Below are 24,668 nucleotides of genomic sequence, written 5' to 3'. Positions count from 1 at the left end.
CCGATGCCAACGTTAGCCGTTCTCAGTTCTCAGCTGTAAGGGGCACCGTATTTAGCATTTGCTTCCGTTGTTCATTGTAGGGACACGGGAGAGTGTTTGCCGTTAAATGTCTTAGTTTTCAAAATGCTGCCCCGCACAGACTTGCCTGAGCCTACCGGAAGAAGCCAGTAGGGCAGGTGGGATTGAGCCCCACTTTATAGATGAAGAAACTGAGGTCAGAGAGAACAGCCATCCAAGATCGTGTTATCACAACAGCCTCGTGGGCAGGCAGCGCGGGGCTCAGCTTGTCCATCTCGTAGACGGGGCTTGGGAAGGTCGGTGATCTCCTACACATGAGGTGGCCCTAGATGCCAATCCAGGAGTCAGGTGTCCTAGCTGGTGGCTCGGGGTTCTGTCCATTCATGGCCACTGGCAGGTCCGATCTTGGCTCAAGTGGGGGGAGGCTCAAGGGAAGGAGGCTTGGGTTTTTTTGTTTTTTGTTTTTTGCTTTTTTTCCTAAACTAGGACTTCCTCAGAAACCCTGTTCTCTTAGGTCTCGGGATTGTGAGCGACGACTGGGGGTGTCCTGAAATAGAAACCCCGGGTTTAACAATTTTCTTTCCATGTCTATCAGGTTCTAGCCTTCCTGGGAGAAGCGCTTCCCTGGCCCCCCCTCCCCCTCCCAGGCCCTTCCCTCTTTCCCTGCTTTTCAGCCTCGTCCTCCTGTGTCACCGGGGACGTGAGCTCGGAGTGGGTCTCCTGCGAGTTTCAGGGGGGCACAGGTGCTGCGTTAAGGCAGGGAGACAGCCAGTAAAGACGCCAGAAAGGAGGCAGAGTTGAGTTTTAATTTGGATTCTCTCCCCCTTTAGCTCCCAGAACCTGAAAGGAGCTGCTTGAACCTTTAGACGCAAGTGTTGATGCTTAAGAACACCGGCCACTTCAGCAGGCAGATCTTTCCCCAGGAGAAGCCAAGAGTGTGTGTGTGTGTCCCCCTGCCCCTTCGCCGTCCCCTGGAACACGATCCTCAACTTAATGATGCACCTGACACCCGCCTCTCCTGCCCGCAGCCCGCGGTCTCGTCCACGTCCTGTGACGTGTCTGTGTGTGTTTGATGACTGTGATCTCTGTGGCTGCTTGTTTGTGGATGATGTTGTATTTTAGTGACCCTGAACTCGCTTTCCCGGGTGGGTGCTGAGCCATGTCACCGTCAGCCCCTCCCTGCTCCCCTGTGGCCCCCACCCCCATCATCTCCCACTCCCGGGAGTCCGCTTTTTCCCTGAGAGACCAGTCCCTTCTCTTGATTTGGGGGTGGGTGTAGGGCTAGGGGGTGTGGGCGGGGGTCTCCAGTTGTCTTGGGACTTGGGAAGGTTTACATCACCTCCGTGATCATTTTTCTTGGCCTCTCTTCACTTCATTCACAAGAACCTTGCTTCTGTATTCTAGTCCGGACCCAGGTCTGTTCTGAGGGTCTCTTGGCAATCGGGAGGTTCACGGCAAGGAGCTGGTGAGCCCAGCTTTGCCTCCAGGCAGGCTGTGCCCCTTCCACGGTCCTTTCCCTCTTGGGGCTTCCACCCTGGGGTCCTCATCTGCCCTGCACCGTCGCAGAGCAGCCCGGGATCCCGGGCCCCGGGCTTCTAGTCTGCCCCTGGGGAACGTGCCCCCTGCATATCTTCTCAGCAATAACCCCATGGGCTCTGGAACCCTGCTCCTCTCTCCTACCTTCCCTGCTTCCCAGACTCCCAGCTACAGCCCGGCTCTTCTGGACTCAGACTCCTGTCCCTGAATGAGGTCTCTGGTAGGCAGTGGCTGAGGGGCTCCATTCTGTGGGGGCCAGCAAAGCAGCAGGGAGAGGAGGCGTCCTGTGCTTCTCTGCCTGCGTCCCGTTGGTCAGGGAGCAGCGATGGCTCCCAAGCCCTTTGCTCCACCTGTTACTGGTTAGAGCGGCAAGTGGCAGCGGCTACACGTGGCTTAGAGACCCGGGGCAGGTGGGCACAGCCCTGCTGCGGAGGGAACTGCCAAGAGGTCGAAGGTCATACGGAATGGAAAATCCAAGCAGACCCCGCCCCTCCCATCCATCGTGTTCTCGTGGCATCCAACCAGACATGCCGCCGTGACCGGGCCGCTGTCCTCCGTGCTGTGATCGATCCTCTCCACAACAAAAGGGAATAAAACACCATTTGTTTCCTAGTGGCTCTGAAGTGCTTTCCTTTGTGTCAGAGAGCTGGAGCGTTTGTAGGGCCGAAGGGACTCGGTCCTTGGTCAGAGGGAGGAGGTGACAGCTGTTTGGTCCAGCTTAGCTCCTCCCCTCCCCCTGGACCCCTTCCCCCTTTCCTCCTCCCACCTCCCCCTGCTCCTGGGTCGGTGTGCCCGCGGCAGGACCCGAACCTTACGCATGTCGTGGGTTCAAGCCCTGCCTGGGGCTCCATGTTGAGTATGAAGGCTACTTAAAAAAAAAATACAAAACTGTGGAGGCCACGTGGATGGTGTCCATAGTGGCTCATAGGGGCCAGGGGTCACCCACAGTGTCCTCCCAAAGACCTTGCAATTCAGGCTTTGGAAAAGTGCTGTTGGCCAAATAAACACAGATGCAGGCTGATTCTCCCCGAGGTCGCTGCTGCCCACCGTCCTCTCTACGTGCTTTGTGTGTCTTTATCTGAGACGGTTCCTAGTGGACAAGGACTATGTCTCGTTCTAAGGTAAGAGTGCCTGGAACACCTTCACCCCGCCCCCCCAAATCTTCAGAGTCCATCTAGAGTCTGTGAGCAGTTTCGGGCTGCAGAATTGGCAGGTGCAGGTCCTGAGGGACTCGGTCCAGTCACCCCCCTGGCTGCCCCTGGGACACTTCCGCACCTGCCTTTGCCCTGTGTCCCCCCAGGTCTTTGAAAAGACCTGGGGCTTATCGCTGAGATCAAGCTCCACGCTGTCAACTCAGTGATCGCGGAGGCTACACCATCTCCGGTCACACCGAAAGTTTGTTAAGTCAGCTAATGAGCACCATTTGTGGGAACACTCACGGGTCAGGGAATTACAAGGCTGCAGCAATTTCGGAGCTTGGCCGGATGAAGACCCTCCGGGGCCCCAGGAACACAAAAGATAGTGGGTACCTCCCCACGTTCATTCTTAAAAATAAAACCTTAAACTCTAAAAATAAGTATGAGGAAGTATAATGGGGGGGGATTCGGGTTTTTCTCATAGTAACCATGTTATCAACTCTAGGGCATTCTAGAAAATAGTTTTCCCTTCTTTGCCAGACTCTCAGCACCCGCTCATCTTTCCCCCGGATAACCCAGTCTCATTTCTGAGGTGGGTAGGATGTTCACACTTTATAGATTCTCTGAAATGTTTGTGACTGGTTGAGGTCACACGGCTGCGAAATGGAGGGGCTAGGAACCCGGCCTGGGCTGTCTGTCACCAAAGCTCTCTCTGGCACGCCATGTGGCCTGGCTTCCTTCTGCAGGGGAGGGCTGACGTCCAGGGGCAGGGAGAGGATCGCCTGGCACGGTGCGACGACATCTGGAGCCTGGCTGGCCCTTCAGGGCATACGCTACCTAGCCTGTGCTCTGGGGAGGGTCTTGTGGCCTGGAAACAAGACACATAACGAATAGTCAAAGGAACTGGTGATCAAGATGATGGCAATATTATTATTCATAACTAAAAGCAGCTAATACACCAAGCACATGCTATTACCAAACACGGGGCAGACGATGTCACATAGATCAACTCGTTCAGAACTCACGGCACTACCTGATGGTCTCCTGATTTTACGGGTGGGGACACTGTGGCTCGGTGAGACTGGCCTGACTTTGTGCTCCGAGGGGCAAAGCCAAAGTCCAGCCCGGGCCCGCCCAGCTCCAAGCCCGGCTCACTCTGTGCTGCAGAGGAAAGGGCTTAGACCCATCAGGTGTACGTGAGAGGAGGCAGAACTTGGCCTCGTGTGAGGGAGTCCTGGGTTCCCTCAGCTGTGACAATCCCCAACCGGAGTGGCTGTCCATCTGGAAGTGTTCAAGACTCTCCGGGCAAAAATGGACTCTGCGAGTCTGCCCAGGACGGCCTAATCTGGCCAGGTCCGGGCTCCAGTCGAGGACTCCACTCCCCCTCCCCCCACCTCCCCCACATGGATGAACCCCTTCCCCCTCTCTGGACTAGCACTGCAGGGCCAGGGAAGAAGACTCCAGAATCCAGGCACGGATTGCTGTTTAGTGTGTGTCTTCCTTCTGGACCAGTGCTCTGTGCTGGCAGGACTGTGTCTACCTGTCCACTTCGTCCCCAGAGAGGTGACTGAGGTCTGTCATTTGGTTGGATATAGAAACTGTATAACTTGGTTATATGGGAAAGTTGACCAGTTGTGCCATTTCCCGGAAGGGAATGCTGAATCCCCTGGCCTCGGACAGTGATCTCAGGTGTCCTGCACGCTTTACCTCCCAACTACTGCCCCCCTCCCCAGGGATCCCACTCCAAAGATTTTCAAGTCTGCACAGAGAGGTGTTTGTGTTACTTAATACCACATAAAAATAGGTCATTCTGCCTACTGGTCCCCCAGGCTGTGGCCCTCCCTCCCATTCTGTTTTTTTTTTTTTTTTTTTTTTTTTTTTGCAGGTTGTGGATTGGAACTTGCCAAATTGTTCTTGGAAGAGAGTCAGAGGCAGAGTGCAAGCAGCAGGGAGGGTGGGGTGGGTGAGGGGGCTGCCAGGCTGAAGCACATGCCAAGGTCACTGGGCTCTTTCTCTCCTTCCTCTGGGGAGGGGGGCTCTGCCTTCCCAGGGATCATGGGCTGGCAGGGGTGGCCGGGCAAAGCCAGGGTGGGAGAGCGGTCCGGCTCTGTCTGGTTCACCCCACCTTGTCCCCAGCAGAAGAGAGAAAGAGAGAGAGAGAGAGAGAGAGATCAGGTGTGTTTACCTGAGCCAGGGGAGAGGCTTTGGAAATACCTGTCTCCGGGCCACGAAGAGGAAGAATGTCACCTCTCGCCATTAGTGTGATTCATTGCTGTCACAGCTGAACTCCAGGGGGGCAGAGACAGCCAGCTCAAGCCAACCGGTTGTTGATTTTATGGAGCCGGCTCCAGCCCTGTGCCTGCTTGCACAATAATGGGGCACCTGCCAAGGCAGGGATGGCAGAGGAGGTGATGCTGGATCGGACGTCATGGAGGACGTGGGCTGGTCGGGGCTGTTGCGGGGAGGGTCTCCCGCACTGCTCAGGGGAGTGGGATCCTGCCTCAGAGCCAGGCTCGGAGGCAGGCCGGTGGAGGAGGAGGAGGCTCAGGACATTCTCTGGCATTCCCCTCTTCTCTCTAGCTGTGTGAGCTCAGGCAGACGCCAGCACCTCTGTCACTGTCTTCGCAAAATGAAAGGCTTCCTAGCCACAGGGTAAGCTGGGCCCCAGTTATCACCCTGAGAAAGCCACGGAAGCCTCGGTTTCCTCACCTGTGCGATGGGTCCACCGGTCCCTATCCCGTTCCCTCCCAAGGTCAAAGTGATACGACGGGCATGGAAACCCTTTGAAGAGTCTACACGTGGGTATTGTGTTGTTAATATTTTTACTACCACCCATTTCCTTATGCATCCTTTCTTTGAAAGCAGGGTGGCCCTTCCGTGAGACCTGGGCCTGAGTTCTGACTTGCCTCCGTAACACTGCCGTTTCCTCCTCTGTGAGATGGGGACCACAAAACCTGCTTGGCCGAGTCACTGGAAGGAACAGAGCAGATCCAGGAGGCAGAAGCTCTTCAGAGCTATCGAGATCCATGAAGTGGACGGAACTGTTACCGAGGAGGGATTTCTGGCCACCAGACTGACATTTAACAGACACCAAGAGCTGAGGCCTGGCACAGGCCAGGCTCGGCCAAATAAAGGACAAAGATGATTATAAAGCCAGATATGAGCCATCTGGGCCATGCCCGTGTAATCCAGAAGGTTGTGGAGGAAAGGCAGGAGCAGAGAGGGTGGGCTTGCTCCTGGAGGTCTTCCTGGAGGTGGTGAGCCTGGAGCTATTTTTCAGAGATAAGGGGGAATGGGGTTACCAGGAGGTGAAGACTGCAGCTGGGGAGAATAGCCTCTAGTCTAGGTCAAGCCCAGACTTGAGTTCTGAGAAAAGTCAAGAATGCATTTCTCTCCAGGGTATTCACTGTGGGAGAGGTGGGTCAAACAGGTTTGCCCTCGTCACCAGCTGTAGAAACAGAAGTGGACGTCCCCATCCCCTGCCAGCTCAGGGAGCAGAAAGCTTCGGTGACCTTGACTCTCACAGTACATTGCCCTTTGGCAGCTCCCACGACCTGTGTGCCCCACGGCTCAGGTCATCTTGAAGCCAAGACTTAAGGAATGGACCCTCCAGGACCCACCTCCCCTGGCCTCGCCTTATAAGACCCCGGTGACCCTGGCATCTGAGGCTACAGCAGGAGACAGGAACCCACACTCCTTGGGGTCCGGGAACTCTGGGCAGCACAGATGGGTCCTGGGAGCCGCCACCTTCCTTGCCAAGGGGCCGTGCATGCCATGCAGCTGAAGACCGACCCCAGCCCGGAAACAGAGCTTTCTAGCGGTTTCTGGCTTCTTTCCAGCTGGGAGCCAACACCAGGAGGATTGGCTGGGGACCTCGAGGCCGGGGCCGCGCACTCTGACGTGCAGCCCCTAGACACGCAGGGACGGTGGAGCTGGAGAACCCCATCTTGGGAAGGCTGGTGGAGGGGGAGCCCAGGCGGAGAGTGCTCAGCTGATGCTCCAGCGTGCCACCTCCTTATCTTACCATCTCCAGAGCGACCACCCAGACTCCTGCCCTGAGACTGAAGATTCAGGGCATGGGTGGAAGGCTGCCTGGGGAAGACAAGGGAGACAGAGGCATGGCAACCAAGGACATTGTCTCACTGGGTGTGACAGTGCTAGAAGAGGGACCCGGGACTCGGGGCTACCTCTTCGTACCTCCCGAAGATCGCCTTGATCTGTGGGGCTTGGGAGGAAGGCAGTGGATGGCTGGAAGGCCCCCTCTGGCTCCAGCCTGGAATACTCAGACGAAGGGAGGGAGGCTGGGAGGTCTTTGCCTGCCCCGGAACCTTTCCGGGACTCCCACCCCCTTTGGCTCCATATCCCGAGAATGACGAAAAGAAATGCAGCCGACCCCGACCCCGGCAGCGACCAGCAATGCTGTGTAGGTGTCGCAAAGGGGTGGGACGGAAGGCTGGAGGTCCTGGGGCTGGGGCGGCTGGCAGAGATCGTGCTGAGGGGCAGGCGGGGGAGGGGCTCTGGGAGCCTGCTTCAGGGACCATCTTGGCAGGGGTCTGAGCCCGGGGCAGGGATTCCAGTGAGCGTGCTTGCCTCCTGGAAGGCCATTTCAGGTGAGGATAGTGAAGCGACCATTTATTAGGACTTTCTTTGGTCAGGCCTTTTACCCACATCCTCTCAATTCTTACAACGACCACGCAAGGTAGGTGCTGCCACCCCATTTTACAGACGGGAAGAAGGAGACCCGGAGACGTGACCTTCCCCCAGCATCACAGAGTCCACAGTGAAGAGCAGGGGTGCACAGGGGATTGAGCGTGGTGCGGACCGCTGGCCGCTGGCAGAAGGAGCCGGGGGCTCCCTGATGAAGAGCAGGGCGTCTCAGAGGGGGACTTCCCTGTCCCCAGTGTCAGCCAGGCCGATGACCTCAGCTGGAGGCGGAGAGGTCTGAGGGAGGACTTGGGTGTGAGCAAGAAAGGGTGGACCTTCCTGACTCAGCCTTGGCCTTCCCCCGAGAGGAGAAATAAACACTGTCCTCAAAATCGCCGCAGGGCTCCGGGCGGAGAGCTGGGGGTGGGATGTCCCCGAGGAGGACTCCGGGGGAGGTGCTGGCAAGGTGTGGGGGTTGCTGGCCACCCACTGGCTCTCCGTGGGGGCTCCCTAGCTCCTGCCGCCTCTTCTTACGGAGCAAGTGATTTCAGAGAAGGAGGCTGCGGTAGGCAAGGTCGGGGCCGCCTGTGCCCCTAGAGAAAGGATTTCACCTCTGGGACTTGCTCATTCGCTGAACAAAGCCAGGGGTCCGCCACAGGCCAGGTCCTTTTGTAAGCACTGGGAATCGACGAATGAACACAGCAAACAAAAATCCTCGCTCTCCAGGGGCGCCTGGGCGGCTCAGCCGGTGGAGCGTCCGACTTCGGCTCAGGTCATGATCTCACGATTCGTGGGTTCGAGCCCCGGGTCAGGCTCTGTGCTGACAGCTCGGAGCCTGGAGCCTGCTTCGGATTCTGTGCCTCCCTCTCTCTCTGCCCCAATCCACTCGCATTCTGTCTCTGTGTCTCTCAAAAATAAATAAACATTAAAAAAAAAAATCCTTGCTCTCCTGGAGCTCAACTTTTAGCTGGAAGAAAGACCAGAAAACGATAAGGAAAATAATTGGTAACTCACCATATATGGTAAGTGCCAGAGAGAAAACAAAACAAAACAAAACAACTAAGAAGGGATTTGAGATGTTGCAGAGGGTAGGTGTGAAATTTTATTATTTTTATTTTTATTTTATATTTTTAATATATGTATTTTTTAAGCTTTATTTATTTATTTTGAGAGACAGAGAAAGAGCACGAGCAGAGGAGGGGCAGAGAGAGGGAGCGAGAATCCCAAGCAGGCTTCACACTGTCAGGGCAGAGCCGGACGCAGAACTTGAACTCACTAACCGTGAGATCATGACCTGAACTGAAATTAAGAGTTGGATGCGTAACCGGCTGAACCACCCAGGTGCCTGCCCCTCAGAGTGTGAAATTTTAGATAGGGATGTCAGGAAGGATCTTCCGAGTCAATCTATGAAGAACGATGTGAGCAAGGTTAGCCAGAAGTTCTCTGGAGGAAGAGTGTTCAGGAAGCGGGAACAGTCACTGCAAAGGTCCTGAGGCAGGAGCATGCCTGGAGGGTTAGGAGACCATCAAGGAGACTGGTATGGCTGGAGGAGAGAGAAAAGGCGGGAACATTGGAGTCAAGGTCAAAGAGGTCGTTAGGGCCAGATTAAGGAGTGTCGTAAAAGAAAGGAGTTTGGTTTATATCCCGAGCCCTCAGAGGGTTGGAGTAGGAGAGTGAACCCTTTGTAAGTGATGGGGATGGGCGGGATGACTTTGGAGGTTCTTTCCAGTTAGCGAGTTCATGACACAGGGTCTCCTTTTGGGATCCAGATGCCCTCCTTCACTGCCTTGGGGTCCGGTAGGTAATGCAGACTGTGTCCGTGTGTGTGTGTTTGGGGGAGGGTGGGAAGGGACTTCCGGCTGCGATCTTCACTTTTCTGAACCACCGATGTGTTTGGACCAGGTAGCTTCCGAAATGTCATCTAGCCCTGAGATGTATGAATCTCCCAAAGCGCCCCGCTTGGGGAATTTCCGCTCGGCAGCCCTGAGCTGTCTCAGTGTGCAGGTTTCCCCTTGGGAACGTGTGACACGGCCTGGTCATGGGAGCAGCTGGGCCCCCCGAGCAGGGCCCTCAGGACAGACCTCAGCCCCTCCAGGTCACGCCCCTCCAGGCCCCGGTTCTCCATTCCCCCGGGGTCTTCCAGCTTGGAGGTGGCTCTCGTGTGGGGCAGGGTCGTCAGTCGTCCCCTCAGGGCAGGAGATATGGCTAAGGAGGGACAGAGAGGCAGGCTGCCCTCTGACTGGAGCCAGGGAACAGAGACTTGGTGGAGAGCCAGCTTGGGGGGCTGCTCTGTGTCTCCTGTGTGGGCTCCTGGCTCCTGCTGGGGACAGGCCCCCTGTATCTATCTCCCTGGGACCAGAAGTGCTGTCTTCCGGCCATTCCCTGAGGCCTCGTGAGGGCTGCTGGTGTCTCTGGCTGGGCCGCTGAGGTGGGGCGGGCAGGTCTGACGTCACAGCCTGCGGGAAGCCACCGGGAGCTACGAGAGGGGGCCCAGCTGAGGAAGGGCAGGCTGCCGTGGAGCTGCTCCATCCGGCCCCCGGGCCCCCAGCTGCTTCCCTTCTCTGCCTACTACCTAAGGACACAGGAGGCTCAGCTGAGTGAAGGCCTACAGAGATCCACAAATGGCCCCGAGTATCTCCCTCAGTGGCCCCTAGGGTGACCTTTGCAGGCACCCTGGGCAGCTTGGAGGGCACTGACTGTGGCCTCTCTCCCGGGCACACAGGGCCCGAAGGCTGTGGCTCGCTTTGCTGTGGCTCCCAGCTTCCCCCCTTCCTCAGGTGCCCGGTGGAGTTCAGAGAATGTCTTACGTGGATCCCCGCCCCAGCCCGCCCCAAGGGGCAGGCAGGAGAGAGGTGAAGGCTCCCCTGTCAGTCCCTCCTCCTTGACTCTGTCTTTTCCTGCCTGTGGGCTTGGGCTCTCAGGGGCGCGGAGGGAGGGAGGGCCGCACTTTCCATCCAGGCCCTTGGCCACCAGCACGTCACTGCTCTCTCCCACCGAGGACACAGCCGGCAGCTCCTGCCATGGACAGGTGGTACCTGGGTGAGTCTCCTCAACCCCATGCCTCCCACCTGCTCAAACTCGGATGCAGGTGTCTACCTCATCACGTTCAGGGGCACCACCTGCTCCCCAGAAGTGCGGGGTGGGGGGGGGTGGGTGGGAAGCAGAAGCGAGGACAGGCAGCGTTTCTAAACAAGGGCATCTCAAGTTGGAGCCCTGGGCACGTGGTGATCTCTACTCTGAGCATCTCTGTGCCGCTGGGGCTGGGAAGACAGCTGGTCCCGAAGCCTCCCTTTCTGTCTCTCCTCCTGTTCATCTGCAGGAATTCTAAAGCCAGGCTGCTGGGTTTAAATCTTGCTTTCCCCACGTCCTAGCTGCCTGACCTCTGGCAAGGTATTAAACTTCTCTGTGCCTCAGTTTCCTCATCTATAAAATGGGGATGATGATAATACTTCCCTGACCTCAGAGCTGCGATGATTATGCGACTTGATTTTCATTACTTGCTTACAACAGGGTTAGCCTTGCACACTAGAGTTACAAATGCAGATGACAACTTGTTTTTCCGATTTCCCCTTTTGTCTGAAACCATCTCTCACTCTTTCCCCTGTCTGTCTATCTATCTATTTATCTATCATCTATCTAACTTTCCACCTATTTTTTTTACCCCTTATTCCAGATGGAATCCGCAATAATTTACAGAGACAGACAAAATGCACCAAGATTCCAGGAGAATGTGTAGGAAGGGGCACCGGTGTCTTGTGTGGGAGAGTGACGGTAGCTTTGGGAGCCCAGCCTTGGGGGTCTGGCTTTCTAGCCCTGGCTTTGTTACTAATGGGAGGTTTCGGTTAAATCCCTCAACCTCCATGCCCCTCAGTCTTCTTGGGCTGCCCAATGGGAGACACGGCACCTCCCCGGCCACCTCCAGGGGCCGTTACAAGGAGCAAATGACCAGCCTCAGTTTCTTCACCTGTAGAATGGAGCAACCGCGCACTCAGTGGGACAGTGCGTTTAAAGAGCCTGACACATGGTCGGCCCCTACTGAGCATGAGCTGGGTTGTAATATTCTCATGGATATTCATCGCTTGGTTCTGGAAGCTGAAGGTTGCCGAATGGGTGTCGGGGCTCCTGGTCTGCGAGGTCATGACATTCTCTCTCCGTCTCACCCCGTGCTAATTTTCACTGGAGGGGAGTTGGCTTTCCTGTGTCCAGCAGCGGACGTTCAACAAAAGGTCAATGCCGTCTATTTCTCTAGTCGGCACAAATCCGACAGTGACAATAGTGACACTTGCTGTGTATCTGGTCCCGTGCCTGGCTCCCTACGTGCATTTTCTCCCTTTCTCCTCACCACAAATCCCTCAGGTAGGGAACAGTCCCATTTTACAGACGAGAGGACTGAGGCACAGAGAGGTTCAGGAACTCGACAGGGGTCATTTACTTAGCAGGTAGAGGAGCCAGGAAATGAACTCAAACTTTGACCCCCTACAGCCGCTCAAGGAGGATTAAAACATGGGTTCTTTTTTTTTGGAAGGACCAACCCCTCCTTGGTGGACGCTGACTGCTAGCTTGGGTCCCTTGGCCCCATGGAGCATCAGCCTCTTCTGGAGGCCAGTGCAGTGAACTAGAACTTAGCCGGGAATGTGAACAGCCATGGAGTACCCAGCCCTGGGGTCCCCGAGGCGAAGGAGGCCACCACAGAGTGGGGAGGCAGCCTCAGAGGTGTGGGGAAGCACCTGACCCCTAAAGCCTAAGGCCTGCCTGTCATTCTCCACTCTGCCCGTCACTGGCTGTGTGTCCTCGGGCCAGGGCCCCACCCTCTCTGTGCCTCAGATGCCTCATCTGTAAAATGGGAGCTCACACAAGGCACAAGGAAATAATAATTAGGAAAGCGCTTTGTAAATTATAAAGGCAAGACGTTCTCCCCGTGGCAGGACTTGGCCCCTTCCTTGAAGGAGCCTACGTGCAACCTGGGCAGCTGGTGTGGAAGCAACTGGATTGTAGGAGGAAAATGCCAGAGGTGGCAGGAAGAGAGAGATTAGTGAGGGATGGCTGGAGCCTTTCTGGCTGAGGTGCGAGCTGCTAGAGGCAGCCTTGATGGATGAGGGAAAGAACAGAATGGGCAGGCGTGGGGGTGTGAACGTGCACGGTGGGCTCGGCGTGGGCCTTGAGGTGGGAGAGGGGCGGGCACCTCGGAACCCCCTCAGGGAAGCCCTGAATGCCGGGTAAGAAATAGCAGCTGAAACAGTGATCTCCACGGTGGTTGGTGAGGTGGGGGGCTGCTGGGGTTGGGGGCCTCTGGGGGCCCCGTGACATCGTCCCCCAAGCTGTAGAACCCACTGAACGTAACTTTGAAAGTGCCACTTCTCCGTCGCCACAGCCCCAGCCACCATGTCTCCGGCCTACCTCTCCCCGCCCTGTCTCTGGAAATTTCCTTTGGGAGGATTTGGGAGCCCAGCCAGCCCCTCCCTGCCCCTGCCTGCCCCCTCACCTCCTCGTGCCTCGGAGGGAGCCCCTCCGCTCACACTAGGGTTTCTCTTGTGACTGGGGTAAATATTACCCGGCACTGTTAATGTTTAATGCCCCCACCTCACCCCTGGCCACCCCATGGCCCGGCACTCTCCCCAAAGCAGAGGCAGAAGAGGGCAGTGGAGACCAGCCCAGGCCGCTAGGGAAATGGCAGGGCTATTGGCGGACAACGGTGAGTGTGTGCGAACGTGTGCGAAGCAGGTGGTCTCTCCGTGGGCCACCTTTGGAGGGATGAGTTGCACCCCTGCCCCCCTGCCTTCCGGAGTCCCCGGCGCCCCTCCCCCACCCTTGCCACCCAATCCTAAGAGGATTTTTCGAAACAATTTCTTTGAAAAGAGGATCCTGCCTTAACTCTGCTTGAAGGCAGAGCCTCGGCGGCCAGGGAGGCGCTGGGGGAGTGGGGGTGAGGGTGAGCTTCTGTCTCGGCCTCCTGGCATGCACCTATCCTGGTACAATGCATCTTGGGGGACGATCCAAGCTCGGAGCAGGAGGTGGAGGGGGCCAGGCTGGCTTTGGGGTGAGAGCCCCTCAAGTTTGGGACACCCCTGGAAGGATCCTGCCATGGGGGTGATTCGGGCCTGGAGGCTAACAGGGGCCTCTGTTGACCACGGTGGGCTTTGAGCCAGACCTAGGAAAGATGAGGGCTGTGGGGGGGGTGGGCTCACCAAATGGATGGTTTCCTGATGTGGTGAGGGGAGCCGCCAGGCCAGTCGTGGCTCTGGCGCTCACCCCCCAGGTGACCTTGAACAAGACCCGAACCGGATCCTGGGAGACAACCTTGGTGGTCTCCTGCAGGAGGGCGGGATCGGGCCCCCGCAGTCACCCCCGTAGGCCCAGGCACTGACCCCGCCTGGCCAGGGAGGCTGCCCTGGGGATAACCGGGCTCCCCAGGCCCCAAAGCCCCCCACCGTGACCCAGGGCACGGTTCGGCACGCCACTGGAGGTGACAACTTGTGCCTTCCTTCTACCTCACGCACGGCTTACTTACTGCCCAGAAGGGGCTGGAGCAGGGCAGGACAGAGGGGCCACCCTCAGCCATGGCAGCAAAGCTCTGGCCAGGTGCCCCCCGGCTGCCCAAAGACAAGTGTGCTCTGTTTACGGGGCTGGGGGGCAGAGCTCCACCCCTGGTGGGGAAACACCACAGGAGGCAAGGGACCGGACCATACTCGACCTTGAAACATCTTGTTCCTTCTGACCATCTGAGAGGCAATGTAGCAAAGGGGTTAAGCACCTCGATTCTTGGCAACCCATTGCCTGGGTTCGAATGCCAGCTCTCGCCCTTTATGGCATGTGACCTAACCCCTCGGTACCTCCGTCCTCTTATGGATTATATTGGAATAATATTAATGCTTCATAGGGTTGTTTGAGGGCTAAATGAGCTAATGTTTTGTTAGCCTTGGCCTGGCATGTGGTAAACACTATGTATTAATGTCTCTTCAAAGGATTTGCTTCCCGTTGAGGATAGAAACATAAGCGAGAAGAATCTAGAAACCTGAGTTCAAGACCCAGTTCTGCTTCGAACTTTCGTGGGGACTTTAAACAAGTCTCCAGACTGGGCCTCAGTTTTCCCCTTCTGCTCAGTGAATGTTAAGGGCCTCTCCATTCGTTGCATGAATGTCGCTAGGCGTCTGCTAGGCGTTCAGTAGTCACATGGAGAGGGACTAAGAAGTCACGTGGAGGTGAGTCTAATGGGAGATGTCTCCCTCGGCCTTGCTTACTACTGTAGGAAGCAAAGAGAGGAAAGAGCCAACCCCGCAGGGTTTCCAGAGGCCCCCACAGGCAGCACAGAGCTCTGCTTTGGATGCTTGGTGTTTGGTCCCAAGGTGACTCTATCTGAAGCAGCCTAGGACAGATGTCCCCGTTGGCAGTGGCATTAGCAGGCCCACCAGCCTCCTCTTGCCCACTTGGCCACTTGGGGCTGACGGATGGGACGGATGTGAGTTCCACTGCTTCTGTGACAGACTCAGCCTGCCTCTGGCTCTCTCTGCAGGTGGCGACCCCAAAGGGGACGTGGACCCATTCTACTACGGTAGGCCTGGTGGGTCCCTCTCGGCCCCTCTTCTGGCCACCACGCACGGATGCCCGGGTCCTGGCATCCCCCAGTTATGTTCCCCCATCTTCCCCTGTTAGCATGGGGCTGCTGCTGGGGTGGGCTGTGGGGAGGGGTGCCTGGGGCGACCCATCCCACCTCCTTGCCCTCTCCTTCCTCAGACTACGAGACCGTCCGCAATGGAGGCCTGATCTTTGCTGCCCTGGCCTTTGTCGTGGGGCTCATCATCATCCTCAGTGAGTGGGGCTGGCCTCATGCTGGCGGGGGGGGGGGTGAGGCGCTGCATGGAGCCTCATCTCTTCTCAAAGCCACTGGGCACTGGTTCCCCAGGTGGGGGTGGGGGAAAGCCCTCTCACTCCCTTCCCAGATCCCAGAAGGGAAGTGAGTCTTTCCGCTCGCCTCCATTGCCCCATGCAGGATGTGGGAACTGAGCGACACCCTGATAGACAGAGGCACCCCGGGATGCCTCCCTACTTGGTCCTTGGACCACCCAGAGCAAGTTCCCTTTTCCTCACGTGCGCCCTCTGGTGGCCAGTGGAGGAGCTGCTGAGATGGGAGGGCAGGCTCTTCCAGCCTGGGACACCGCAGTGTCCCAGGGGTTCAAGGGGAGGGAACCAACCTCCAATGGACACCTCCCTTGACCAGATCCAGTCACTTTCCTTTCTTGGCATGAGCTACATCTCAGTCCGTTTATTTTTTTTTTAACCTTTATTTTAGAGAGACAGACAGACAGAGCATGAGCAGGGGAGGGGCAGAGAGAGAGGGAGACACAGACTCGGAAGCAGGTTCCAGGCTCTGAGCTGTCGGCACAGAGTCCGACGCGGGGCTTGAACCCACAAACCGTGAGATCGTGACCTGAGCTGAAGTCGGACTCTCCACCGACTGAGCCACCCAGGCGCCCCCATCTCAGTCCATTGAATCCTCTGGGCAACACTGAGGGATGGTCAAGACTATCACATTTGATAGATGAAAACCACTGACCGTGGCAGGTGCAGCAATTTGCTCTGGGTTCCACAGCCAATCAGGAGCAGAGCTGGGTTCAGCTCTTTCCCCCCCCCCCCCACCCCTCCCCACCCCCCGGCCCCCCGCCCACTGCTGGAAAGCAAATGAGGCTGGGAGCCAGAGGCATCAGGACCCACTGCTAGTTTACTATGGATCCCCAACTCCCCGGGCCTCAGTTTGCACATCTGTTAAATGGGGACGATCCCACTGATAAAGCCAGGGCTATCACCCAAAGACATGGCAGCCAAGAAAGCATTCAGGCATAGGCATAGAGTGTTCTGGGGGAGCGAAGGGTCCTTGTATATCTCCCAGCCCCAGCCCGGCCCCAGCAGGCACACAGCAGGCACTTAGTAAAGGCTTATTGGCTTGTTTTGCTGCAACCGGAAGGAACACACCCAGAAACGCAATCAGTTCTGTGTCCTGGGATTCTAACCCGTCCATGGTCGGTGCCATCCCATCTGAAGGCTTCGGTCTGCAGACATGGCCGGTCTCCCCAGTTCATCGGGAAGGTGTCTCAAGGGCAGCCCCGTATAGTGGTTGAGCACACAGCTGCAGGAGGCAGACCGGCCTGAGCAGAGATCTTGGCTCTGGCCTCACAGTCGTCCTCCTCCAAGAGCTTACTGAGCGGCGACTATGTGCCCAGCCCCGGTGCTGGGGGCACCACGATGGCCCAGGCTCGGCTACTGCTCTCGGCGTGCCCAGCCTACCATGGATCCGCTGCGGTAAATGTTTGTTGACGGACTGACCGAACGGCTTGGGCCCCTGAATGCTTATGGCCCCGCCATATGTGAAGAGAGAAACAGTCACCTGTGGCTTTGGCAGAAGGGAGGGAGGGAGGAAAGGGAGGGTCTCCTTGGAAGCGAGCGGTTGAGGGAAACTCACCTCCTTTCTCTCTTCCAGGCAAAAGACTCCGCTGTGGGGGCAGAAAGAAACACCGGTGGGTGTCTGCCCAGGGTAACTGAGTGAGGCAGGGACACGGGGTGGAGGGGGATGGGAAGGAGGGCCAGGTCAAGGATTTTTCTCTGAGGCCTTTGAAGGGGGGTCCCCAACCTCAGGGATCCCCCCGGACTCACCACCTCCTCCTCTGACCTCTCACCTGTCTTTTTCCCTCCCCCACCCCAGGCAAGTCAACGAAGATGAGCTGTAATGATGGGTAAGTTGGGGAGGGACAGGGGAGGGGGCCAGCCAGGGAGGACTGCGAAGAGAAAGGTCGATGAATCAGGAATGAAACAAAAGGCCCTGCTTCGGCCCCCACTACAGCCCAAATCCCATCTTTGTCTTTTCAGAGTCTGCCGTGCCCCCGTTGCACTGGGGTCATTGGGAAGCCTTCTCTGAGCTGTAGACCTTTGTCCCCAGCACTGCCAGGCCCTCGGCTGAAGGAAGCGCCAGGCTCCGTGTGACCCCTGGGTGCACATGGCCTCCTCCCACCTCTCGGCCACCTCCTGTTAATAATAAAGCCAGCCTCAGAGATGGCTCCTTCCCTGGCGTCCCTCCCTCCTCCTCTATACCTGCCACAACCAACTCGCCCTTCCAAGCTGGGGTGCAATGCAGCCTGGTCTCTCCCGGTTTTCAATGAACTGCTCAGGTGCCCGTGCCTATTAAAGCAGGAAGTTTCGTAGGACCACCTGCAGGCCTCTTCTTGCCCCCCGAGCCCCATGGGCAGAGGACTCAGCCTGTCTTCCCAAGGCAGAGAGAGAGAGAGAGAGAGAGAGAGAGAGAGAGAGAGAGAGAGACAGCCGGGAAGTCTGAAGGTCAGCGATGATCGGGTGCTGCTTGGGTTTCTGCCTCAGGCCCTGGATGCTGCTACTGGAGCTTTCTGCTGGGGGTTCCCGCAGACGTGCCCTGAGCTGTCTGTGACCACAGCATGTGCCCTGCCATCTCACACGTGCGCCAGCGTGCCGGGCCGGGCGGGTCCGGGGGGCCTGGCCCAGGCTTTGGCACACTCTCTCCCTACCCGCCTCCCGACCTTGGTGCTGAGCTCAGGCCGCGCCCTTTCCACTCATGGGGCTTGGGGATGCCCATTGGGCCTATTCTCATCCACGTATAGGGGTGCTACCTTGGCGAATCCCAGGGCCGAGGGGTGCACAGTGACGGTGGGGCCCCTTGGTACCCTTTCCTCCAGCCCCATCCACGGTGGCAGGCAGCCGTCCATGGACAACTTGACCCGAGATGGTGCCAGGCTGCCTCTCCCACCAGTGCCCAACTTCCTGATGCCTGTGGCCTCCTTGCAGCACAGCACGGTCCCCTCTGGCCGTTTCAGAAGGAGCCTGTCTTCCCTCTTCCACTCTCCCCTACAGAAGGGAAGGATCATGGCACCACCTAGTGTCCCATCAGGGCCTGCAAGCATGCCAGGGCAGGGAGGAGAGAACAGGCAGGGGAGCCCGGACAGCAGCACGTTAGTGGAGTTTAAAATGAACAGGGTGTGTCTGGGGGCCAGAGGCAGGCAGGCCACCGTTCCATTTGCAAACTGAGTCCTCTGTCTTCTTCCACCGCCCCCAGGCCCTGAAGCCCCCCGACCCTCGCAGAATCGCAGGAGGTTTGAACACGGAAGATCCTTAGCAAAACAGACAAGCTTCACTTTTCAGAGAGGGAAACTGAGGCCCCGGGAAAGGCAGTGACTTGTGCAGGTGACGCAGCCCGCCTGGATCAGGGCCAGAGCTAGAAACCAGGTCTCCGGTGACTGGTCCAGCTTTTCTTCTCACTGACCCCTGGGGGTGGTGGGCAGAGCCCCACTGACCCCCTGTGGGCTTGGAGAGCTGAGGGAAAAGAGAGAGGGGCTGGCGGGAGGACACGTTCCAGGGAGACCAGGAAAGCCTGGCCGCTTACAAGCCGGGGCCAAGGTCTTTGCAACACCTGCTCCAGATGGGGGCCCACCGACGACAAATGAAATGTGACAGGCCACACCCCTAAATAGAATTCAGTATTTCCATACACAAGATGGGGCGTGGACTCGAGCTACCGGTGATGATGGGAGAAGTGAACGGGAATTGGGGGAGGTCTGGTCAGGGGCGCTTTCCACAGGAGGTTGCCTCCTGAAGCTTCTCCATGCAACAGCAGGACAGACAGGAAGAGGGGGTGTTCCAGGTCTGTGGCCACCTGGGGAGGAATACGAGCAGTGGGGAGGAGTTACACTTCTAGAATGTTCTATACACGGGCCTCTCAGGGTGCCCACTGGGAGGGGAAGTCCACGGGGGTAATGGTCCCAGGTGAACCGCTCCCCTCTCCACCGCTGGCCGCAAACCCTCCACCCTTGTGAAAACTGAGGCTCCTTTGGGTCCCGGGCTACACACCCCAGAGAGCCCAGACACCCAGCATTCCCTCCAGAATATTGAATAGGAATCTCGGGGTGGGTGAAAACTGATGCGTAGCTAGCTCCCAGCCGGTTCTGGAGACCAGTGAGGGCTGAGAACCATGGACCCAAGTGCCATTCTGAGGTCTGTGACCTGTTCCTGGTCAGGGCCCTTTCCCTTCCCTGTCCACAAAGCTCACATGGGCTGGGAGCTACTGACTTTCGCTTCACTTTGGGATTTCTCACAATTCAGACATGGTTTGAGTCACAAAGAACAATTGGATGAATTACTCTTCATCACACAACAGCAACAACAAAACGCCTGGTCCGAGGGGATGCAATTCCCACTATCACCACCAGGGGGAGCACGTGTCTCAGCCCAAACCTTCGAATTTGGCTTTTTCAACTCTGTCTTTCCAAGGCCCTTGGCTGACAGTAGGCCCCCCTGAACGGTCTGCCTGGTGCCCTGGTTTCCTGGGAAAGCTGGGAGCTCTTCTCATTCCGTTTGCACATCCTGCAGGTAGATCACTTGCCCTATTCTGGGGGTGCTTCTCGGCTGTGGGTCTGGAGCTCTCACTCCTTCCGGAAGGCAGGGATCCAACGCGGTCTGTGCATCTTCCCCAGTGCTTGGGGTAACCACGAAGCCTCTAACCCTATGGTGTGAGTTAATCAATGGCATGAGCGGGACCTGAGAGAGGCAGAGCACGCTCCTCTCGACTCCAGCCACAGAAATTCTGACTTAACTGTTGAGATGTTGGTAGTTTTTAAGCCCGCCCCCAGGTGGATTTGTCATGGAGGCCCAGCTGCAAGTTACTGGCCTTGGTAGGTGGGCCCAGCCAGGGCGGTGAGGAGGGTGGGAGGCAGGGGGAACACATGGGGTGGAGACGCCGAGGGTCCAAGAAAACTGGACCTGCTTCGCGGGCCGACAGCGCCACCCTGCTCCAGAGGCAGCCTCGCCCCAGCACCCTCCAGAGGGAGCTTTCAGGGCATAAAAGGTATGTGCTGGCCTTGGATCCTAGGGCCATGGGCTCTGTTCCCATGCCTGCTCCGCCCTGGCATTTCCTCGCGGCCTCTGTGCATAGGAAGAGTGGGGCATGAGGGCAGGAGAGGCAGTATTAGGGCGGGGACCCCATCAGCTCGCGTCGCCCCCGCCCCAGGCTGGAGTGCCCAATGCCCGATCTCACCCAGCCTCTGCACACTGGCGCATGGGGAGCTCACATATGTGTGGGGTGGGGGCTGAGAAAGAGCCCAGAGTGGGGAGCGGCGGGAGATCCCCTCTTGGGCATTCTGGCTAGGTGGCCCCCTGCACTTGGCTTCCCCATCACAGGGACTGCCGGCTAGCACCGAATGGTCCCTAGATCCTGCAGGCATTGACCTCCTTTCCAGAGTGAGGGTGCCCCCGGCATGGGCCTCTGGGTTTTCTAAACCTTGGGGGACTCCCTTGCGCCCCCAGCAACCCCAAACTCTCCCAGGCTGATCCAGGAGGGGTGCCGTCAATAGCCCACCGTAAGCATGTACTCTGGTCCCACCTCGATCAGAGGCAGTGGGGTCTCTGGGCAGACAGGGTGGAGGGGGGGTAGTGGCCTTGCTGAAGAGGGCCCAGAGCCCAGAGGGGAGTTGAGTCCTCCCCCAGGGGCTCCTCCTGTTCCTGCCAGCTCTGGGGCAGTGGGCGGGTTTGGGGGACGGGCTGCCGCTGGAGAGATTAATGGCCTCCCTGTTGATCTGTGGCCCCAGGCAGCCGAGCTCTGAACTGCGGTTCAGCAGAGGCCTCTGGGGCGGTGGCAGCGGAGCGCCCCTTCATCGTCCACCTGACACACGCTAGGCTGGAGGGAGATCAGACGCAAATGCCACCACTGCTGCCATGGTGGTGAGTCCCTGGCTGGGAACACGGATCAGGTAGGGCCTTGGAGCCAGGGCCACTTGGGAGGACAGTACTGAGCCCCGGGCTAGCCTGCGGGAGCCAGACGGGCACCCAGGTGACCCAGCCGTGGAGGGAAGCCCCCTGCTCAGCCTCGGTGGCCTCCCTCCCGCAATGGGGACACTTCGTGTTTGCAGTCGAGCGACTGAAGGCTTGGAAAGACATCCTTCTTAGAACTCGGAACCTTGGCGCTCGGGGCTTCAGCCTCAACCCTGGAGGGCTCGGGGAGATGGCAGGGGCGACCTGAGTCAGGGGCTCTCCCCGCAGGTGCCGGTGGGCGGCCTCGTGCCTGGAGGGAGCTGCATGGGGTGCGGGTGGGGCAATCCCCAAGCTCTGATTTGGCATCTTATTCTCTCCCTTGTTGGGCTGCCTGTTCCGACCCTGTGTCACCTTCCAGAGTCCTGCCTCCCCAGGGTCTCCTGGCTGCTGTTTGTCTGTAGAGCTCTAAACGTGGTTCCCTTTTCAAGAAATTCTCTCTGTCGCTTCCCCAAAGGGCTTCTTTGGTATCACTAGGAGGAGTCCCCCAGGTGAGCGTGGCAGAGGAAGGGCAGAGGAGTGGAAATTTCCAGCTGGGGCAGCAGGCTGTGGCCCCAGAACATCACCGGTGCAGCCGGTGCAGGAGAAGGTGGAGAACGGGGCTCGCTGCCAGCTTTGCCCTCAGCCTGCTGTGTGACCTTGAGAAGAGCCGAGTCTGTCTCTGGACTTGGCTTTGGGAAATGCAAACACGAGACAAACATTCCAGTCATGGGCTTCAAAGTCAGGGGGCTGAGGGCAAGGGTAAGTGCGGGAGCTGTAGCTGACCCCCTGCTCCTTCCAGCCCCCGGGAGAGCCATGCTCAGGGGGAGCTGGGTGTTTGTATGCACATGCACACACACACACACACACACACACACACACACACACAGAGACACACCCCACAAATACACACTTGCTTCCTCTTCCTGGTGGTTAAAGCAGAGGCACCCTGCAAGTGATGAAGGCAGACAAAAAGACGCACTTGACAAAGCGTAGAAGATGAGGCCGGCTTGGCCCCGAGCCAGGAGCATGTTGAATTCTCTCGTGGTCTTTGTTTCCTGAAAGGCCTATCAATCAGGAACAGAGTCGTGCCAAACCCAGCCTGCGTGGGGAGTTGAGTGTCCTCCGCTCTGAAGTGAATAATATTTCAGGTCTCATGTCCGTGGACCATAGGCTTCCGACACAGTTAATAACATCATCGGGGAGTGGCCTCAGCCCTCAGATGCCTGCCCAGGGCGTGCGTGGGACAGGCCCTGCTGGGTCTCAGCTACAGCTGGACCCTTCCTGACCTGTCCTCCTCAGCACCCCTCAGCACCCCTGGAGACTGCTGGGGGGCCCCATCCCTTCACGTCTGTCTGCCCTGCGGCCCGATCTGATGGTTCACCCACCAGTCCCCAGAGCCCAGCCTGCCCCGGGGCACGTAGTACGTGTCCACGAAGTGTGTGCTGAATGCACGCATGACTGGCCGACCAGAGGGCTGAATGAGTGACGAGTGACCACCCGCAGCTGGCCCTACCACCTCCCGCTCCCCCAAGGGGCCAGGAGAGCTGCTGAGTGTTGCCCTCCGGGCAGGTGGCTGGGGGGTGGTGGGCATGTGGTCACTCAGGAAGTCCTACCGCGGACCTGTCCAGGGGACAGCCAGCATTTCTTCCTTGGCATCGCGGTTAAGATCACAGGCTTTGGGACCAGCCAGCCCGGCTTTCAGACCCTGGCTTAGCTAATTGTGACCAATGGGACTGTGGGCAAGTCCCTCCTGAGCCTCAGTTTCCCCAGTGGAGAGACGGTTCCTAACTCTCCGTGGTTCCTTGCTCCCGACCAGTCTTTAATGAGCTGAGGCTGTTGATGATTGTTGCTGAGGCTCTTTCGGTGCTAACACTGGATCCGTGGCCCCTTCCCGGACCCCTCGAGGCTCCTCAGCCCTTTACTGCTTTCCTCTTTGTTCTTCAGTGTGTTTTCCTCAGGACACTGTTCAAGAGGATCAAGGGGTAGGGGTCCTCGGGGCCGCTCTCACCCTCGCCAGGTCTCAAGGAGAGGCCTGTGCCACCAGAGGCCCTGGCTTCAGACACACCTTAGCACCACGCAGACCTGGCCTGGTCCACCCTCGAGGAGGTCCCACCGCTGGGCCACGGCCAGCTCAGTGTGGGCGCCCCAGTCCCTTTGAGACGAGTGGAGGGGGGTCTCTGGCTCCAGTGCTGGGACCGGGGAGGGTTTGTGAAAAAAGGGGCTTGATGACAGGTTTCCCCGTGGTGTATTTTTGAGTGTGAGGGTATGTGTGTGCGTGAGAGAGGGTGTGTGTGCGTGCGTGTGCGTTCCTGGTGGTCTTGGAGCTGGGGAGGGGCCCGGCAGACGGTACGGGGGTGTGGCCCCAGCAGCAGGAGACCTGGGTACCGGGCTGAATGCACCCTGCCTCCCCGCGGGCCCCTCTCTGGGCCTGGGCCCCTCAGCTGAGAGTAAGGGCCTGGATCAGAGGATTCCATTTGCTCATCCCCTTCCAGTAGTTCTCAGAGGCCGAGGTGGAAACAGCTGGGGCAGGGAGTGAGTGTGTGAGGCACTGCTTGGGGTAAGGGCAGAGACTCTGAGCTGTGAGGGAACACAGAGGCCCACGGTGCCCCATCCCCTCTCACGGCACTAGGGGGAGGCAGATACCCAGATTCCCTGCACAGAGCCTTGTGGACGAGGGGTCTGTGGGGCCGTGGAGACTACCCGGCGGTGGGAAGGCAGCTGGATGGCTGACCCCAGAGGCCAGGCAGAAGAAGGGGAGGCAGGCTCCTGCCCTTCCCGAACCGCCCTCTCCGGGGAGTAGAGCGCCGACGTTCTGGGCCACCTGTCAACCCTCCCTGGAGTTCGGCACCGAGCCCCTTCCGCAGATGAGGCAGGATTTCTCCAGACCCTGGGGTCTCTGGACAAATTCCTGATGTCACCTCTCCCCAAATTTGAGGTCCTGACAGTTTAGGAAGGCCGACTCTCTTCTAGATCTGATATTTTCCCTCCTCTCAAACCATGGAGTGAAAACGCTATCAAGCAGGCACGTGCCATGGGAGAGGCCCCGGAAGTGGGCAGAACAGACGTGGGTTCGAAGCTTGGGTCTGTCACTGACTAGCTGGGCAGACCCCGGGCAAACCCCTTCGTGTCCCTGAACCTCAGCTTCCTCTTCTATAAAATGGGGACTATACTACTCAACTCATTAGAGGTCGAACGAGATCATGTATACAAACATGTCATAAAATGCTACAAAAACACAATGTGGATGTTAATTGAGTGGTGAAGCAACGTCAACCAAGGCTTTCATTGACTTGGAGACTGCATACTGTTTCGGTCGCTCATTCAGCAAAATATTGAAGTATTTGAATATCAAGTGATGTGCCGGGCACTGTGTTAGGGGTTTTGACAAGCTTAAGTGGAAATTCTTTATGAAACGACAGAACATAAACCCGTGAAAGATTCTTCCAGTCTAGCGTTTCCCAGATGCCAGGCCCTAGTCTCACGCTAAGCTGCTTACATACAAATTACCTGGGAAATGTAGAATGTAGATCCCTGGGA

The 24,668-nt window shown here is 57.8% G+C and overlaps 2 protein-coding genes across 10 annotated transcripts in view; both read left to right on the top strand.

The window, feature by feature from the left end:
- FXYD6 (FXYD domain containing ion transport regulator 6) overlaps nucleotides 1–2,169 on the top strand; it is a 30,514-nt gene extending 28,345 nt beyond the window's left edge. For all 7 annotated transcript variants that reach the window (XM_058686862.1, XM_058686859.1, XM_058686860.1 and 4 more), the window contains one exon: nucleotides 849–2,169. The gene's annotated coding sequence lies outside the window, so the exon portion shown is untranslated. The remainder of the gene's footprint in view (nucleotides 1–848) is intronic.
- An 8,070-nt stretch (nucleotides 2,170–10,239) lies between these two features.
- On the top strand, nucleotides 10,240–17,386 carry FXYD2 (FXYD domain containing ion transport regulator 2). 3 transcript variants are annotated; one of them, XM_058686865.1, is made up of 6 exons: nucleotides 10,240–10,373; nucleotides 14,845–14,883; nucleotides 15,066–15,140; nucleotides 16,807–16,843; nucleotides 17,029–17,059; nucleotides 17,193–17,386. In XM_058686865.1, the coding sequence occupies exons 1-5, from the start codon at nucleotides 10,355–10,357 to the stop codon at nucleotides 17,051–17,053; spliced, it is 195 nt and encodes a 64-aa protein (XP_058542848.1). In that variant the 5' UTR covers nucleotides 10,240–10,354; the 3' UTR covers nucleotides 17,054–17,059; nucleotides 17,193–17,386. The 3 variants fall into 3 exon arrangements, with proteins under 3 accessions (XP_058542848.1, XP_058542846.1, XP_058542847.1); XM_058686863.1 differs by lacking the exon at nucleotides 10,240–10,373 and adding an exon at nucleotides 12,603–13,026 and having other exon boundaries at nucleotides 14,845–14,892; XM_058686864.1 differs by lacking the exon at nucleotides 10,240–10,373 and adding an exon at nucleotides 12,930–13,026.
- The last annotated feature ends 7,282 nt before the right edge of the window (nucleotides 17,387–24,668 follow it).

The sequence above is a fragment of the Neofelis nebulosa genome, chromosome 10, assembly GCF_028018385.1.
Source record: "Neofelis nebulosa isolate mNeoNeb1 chromosome 10, mNeoNeb1.pri, whole genome shotgun sequence".
Taxonomy (NCBI): domain Eukaryota; kingdom Metazoa; phylum Chordata; class Mammalia; order Carnivora; family Felidae; genus Neofelis; species Neofelis nebulosa.
The sequence above is the reverse complement of the archived record's forward strand: the minus strand, read 5'-3'. Positions and strand labels throughout refer to the sequence as shown.

Bases quoted from the DNA above. Each gene is read 5' to 3' on its own strand.
- FXYD2 (XM_058686863.1), top strand. From the start codon at position 12,933: ATGGCCCGGCACTCTCCCCAAAGCAGAGGCAGAAGAGGGCAGTGGAGA. The intron at 15,141-16,806 runs GTGAGTGGGGCT...TCTCTCTTCCAG, and splicing joins GGGGCTCATCATCATCCTCA to GCAAAAGACTCCGCTGTGGG. The intron at 16,844-17,028 runs GTGGGTGTCTGC...CCCCCACCCCAG, and splicing joins GGGGGCAGAAAGAAACACCG to GCAAGTCAACGAAGATGAGC.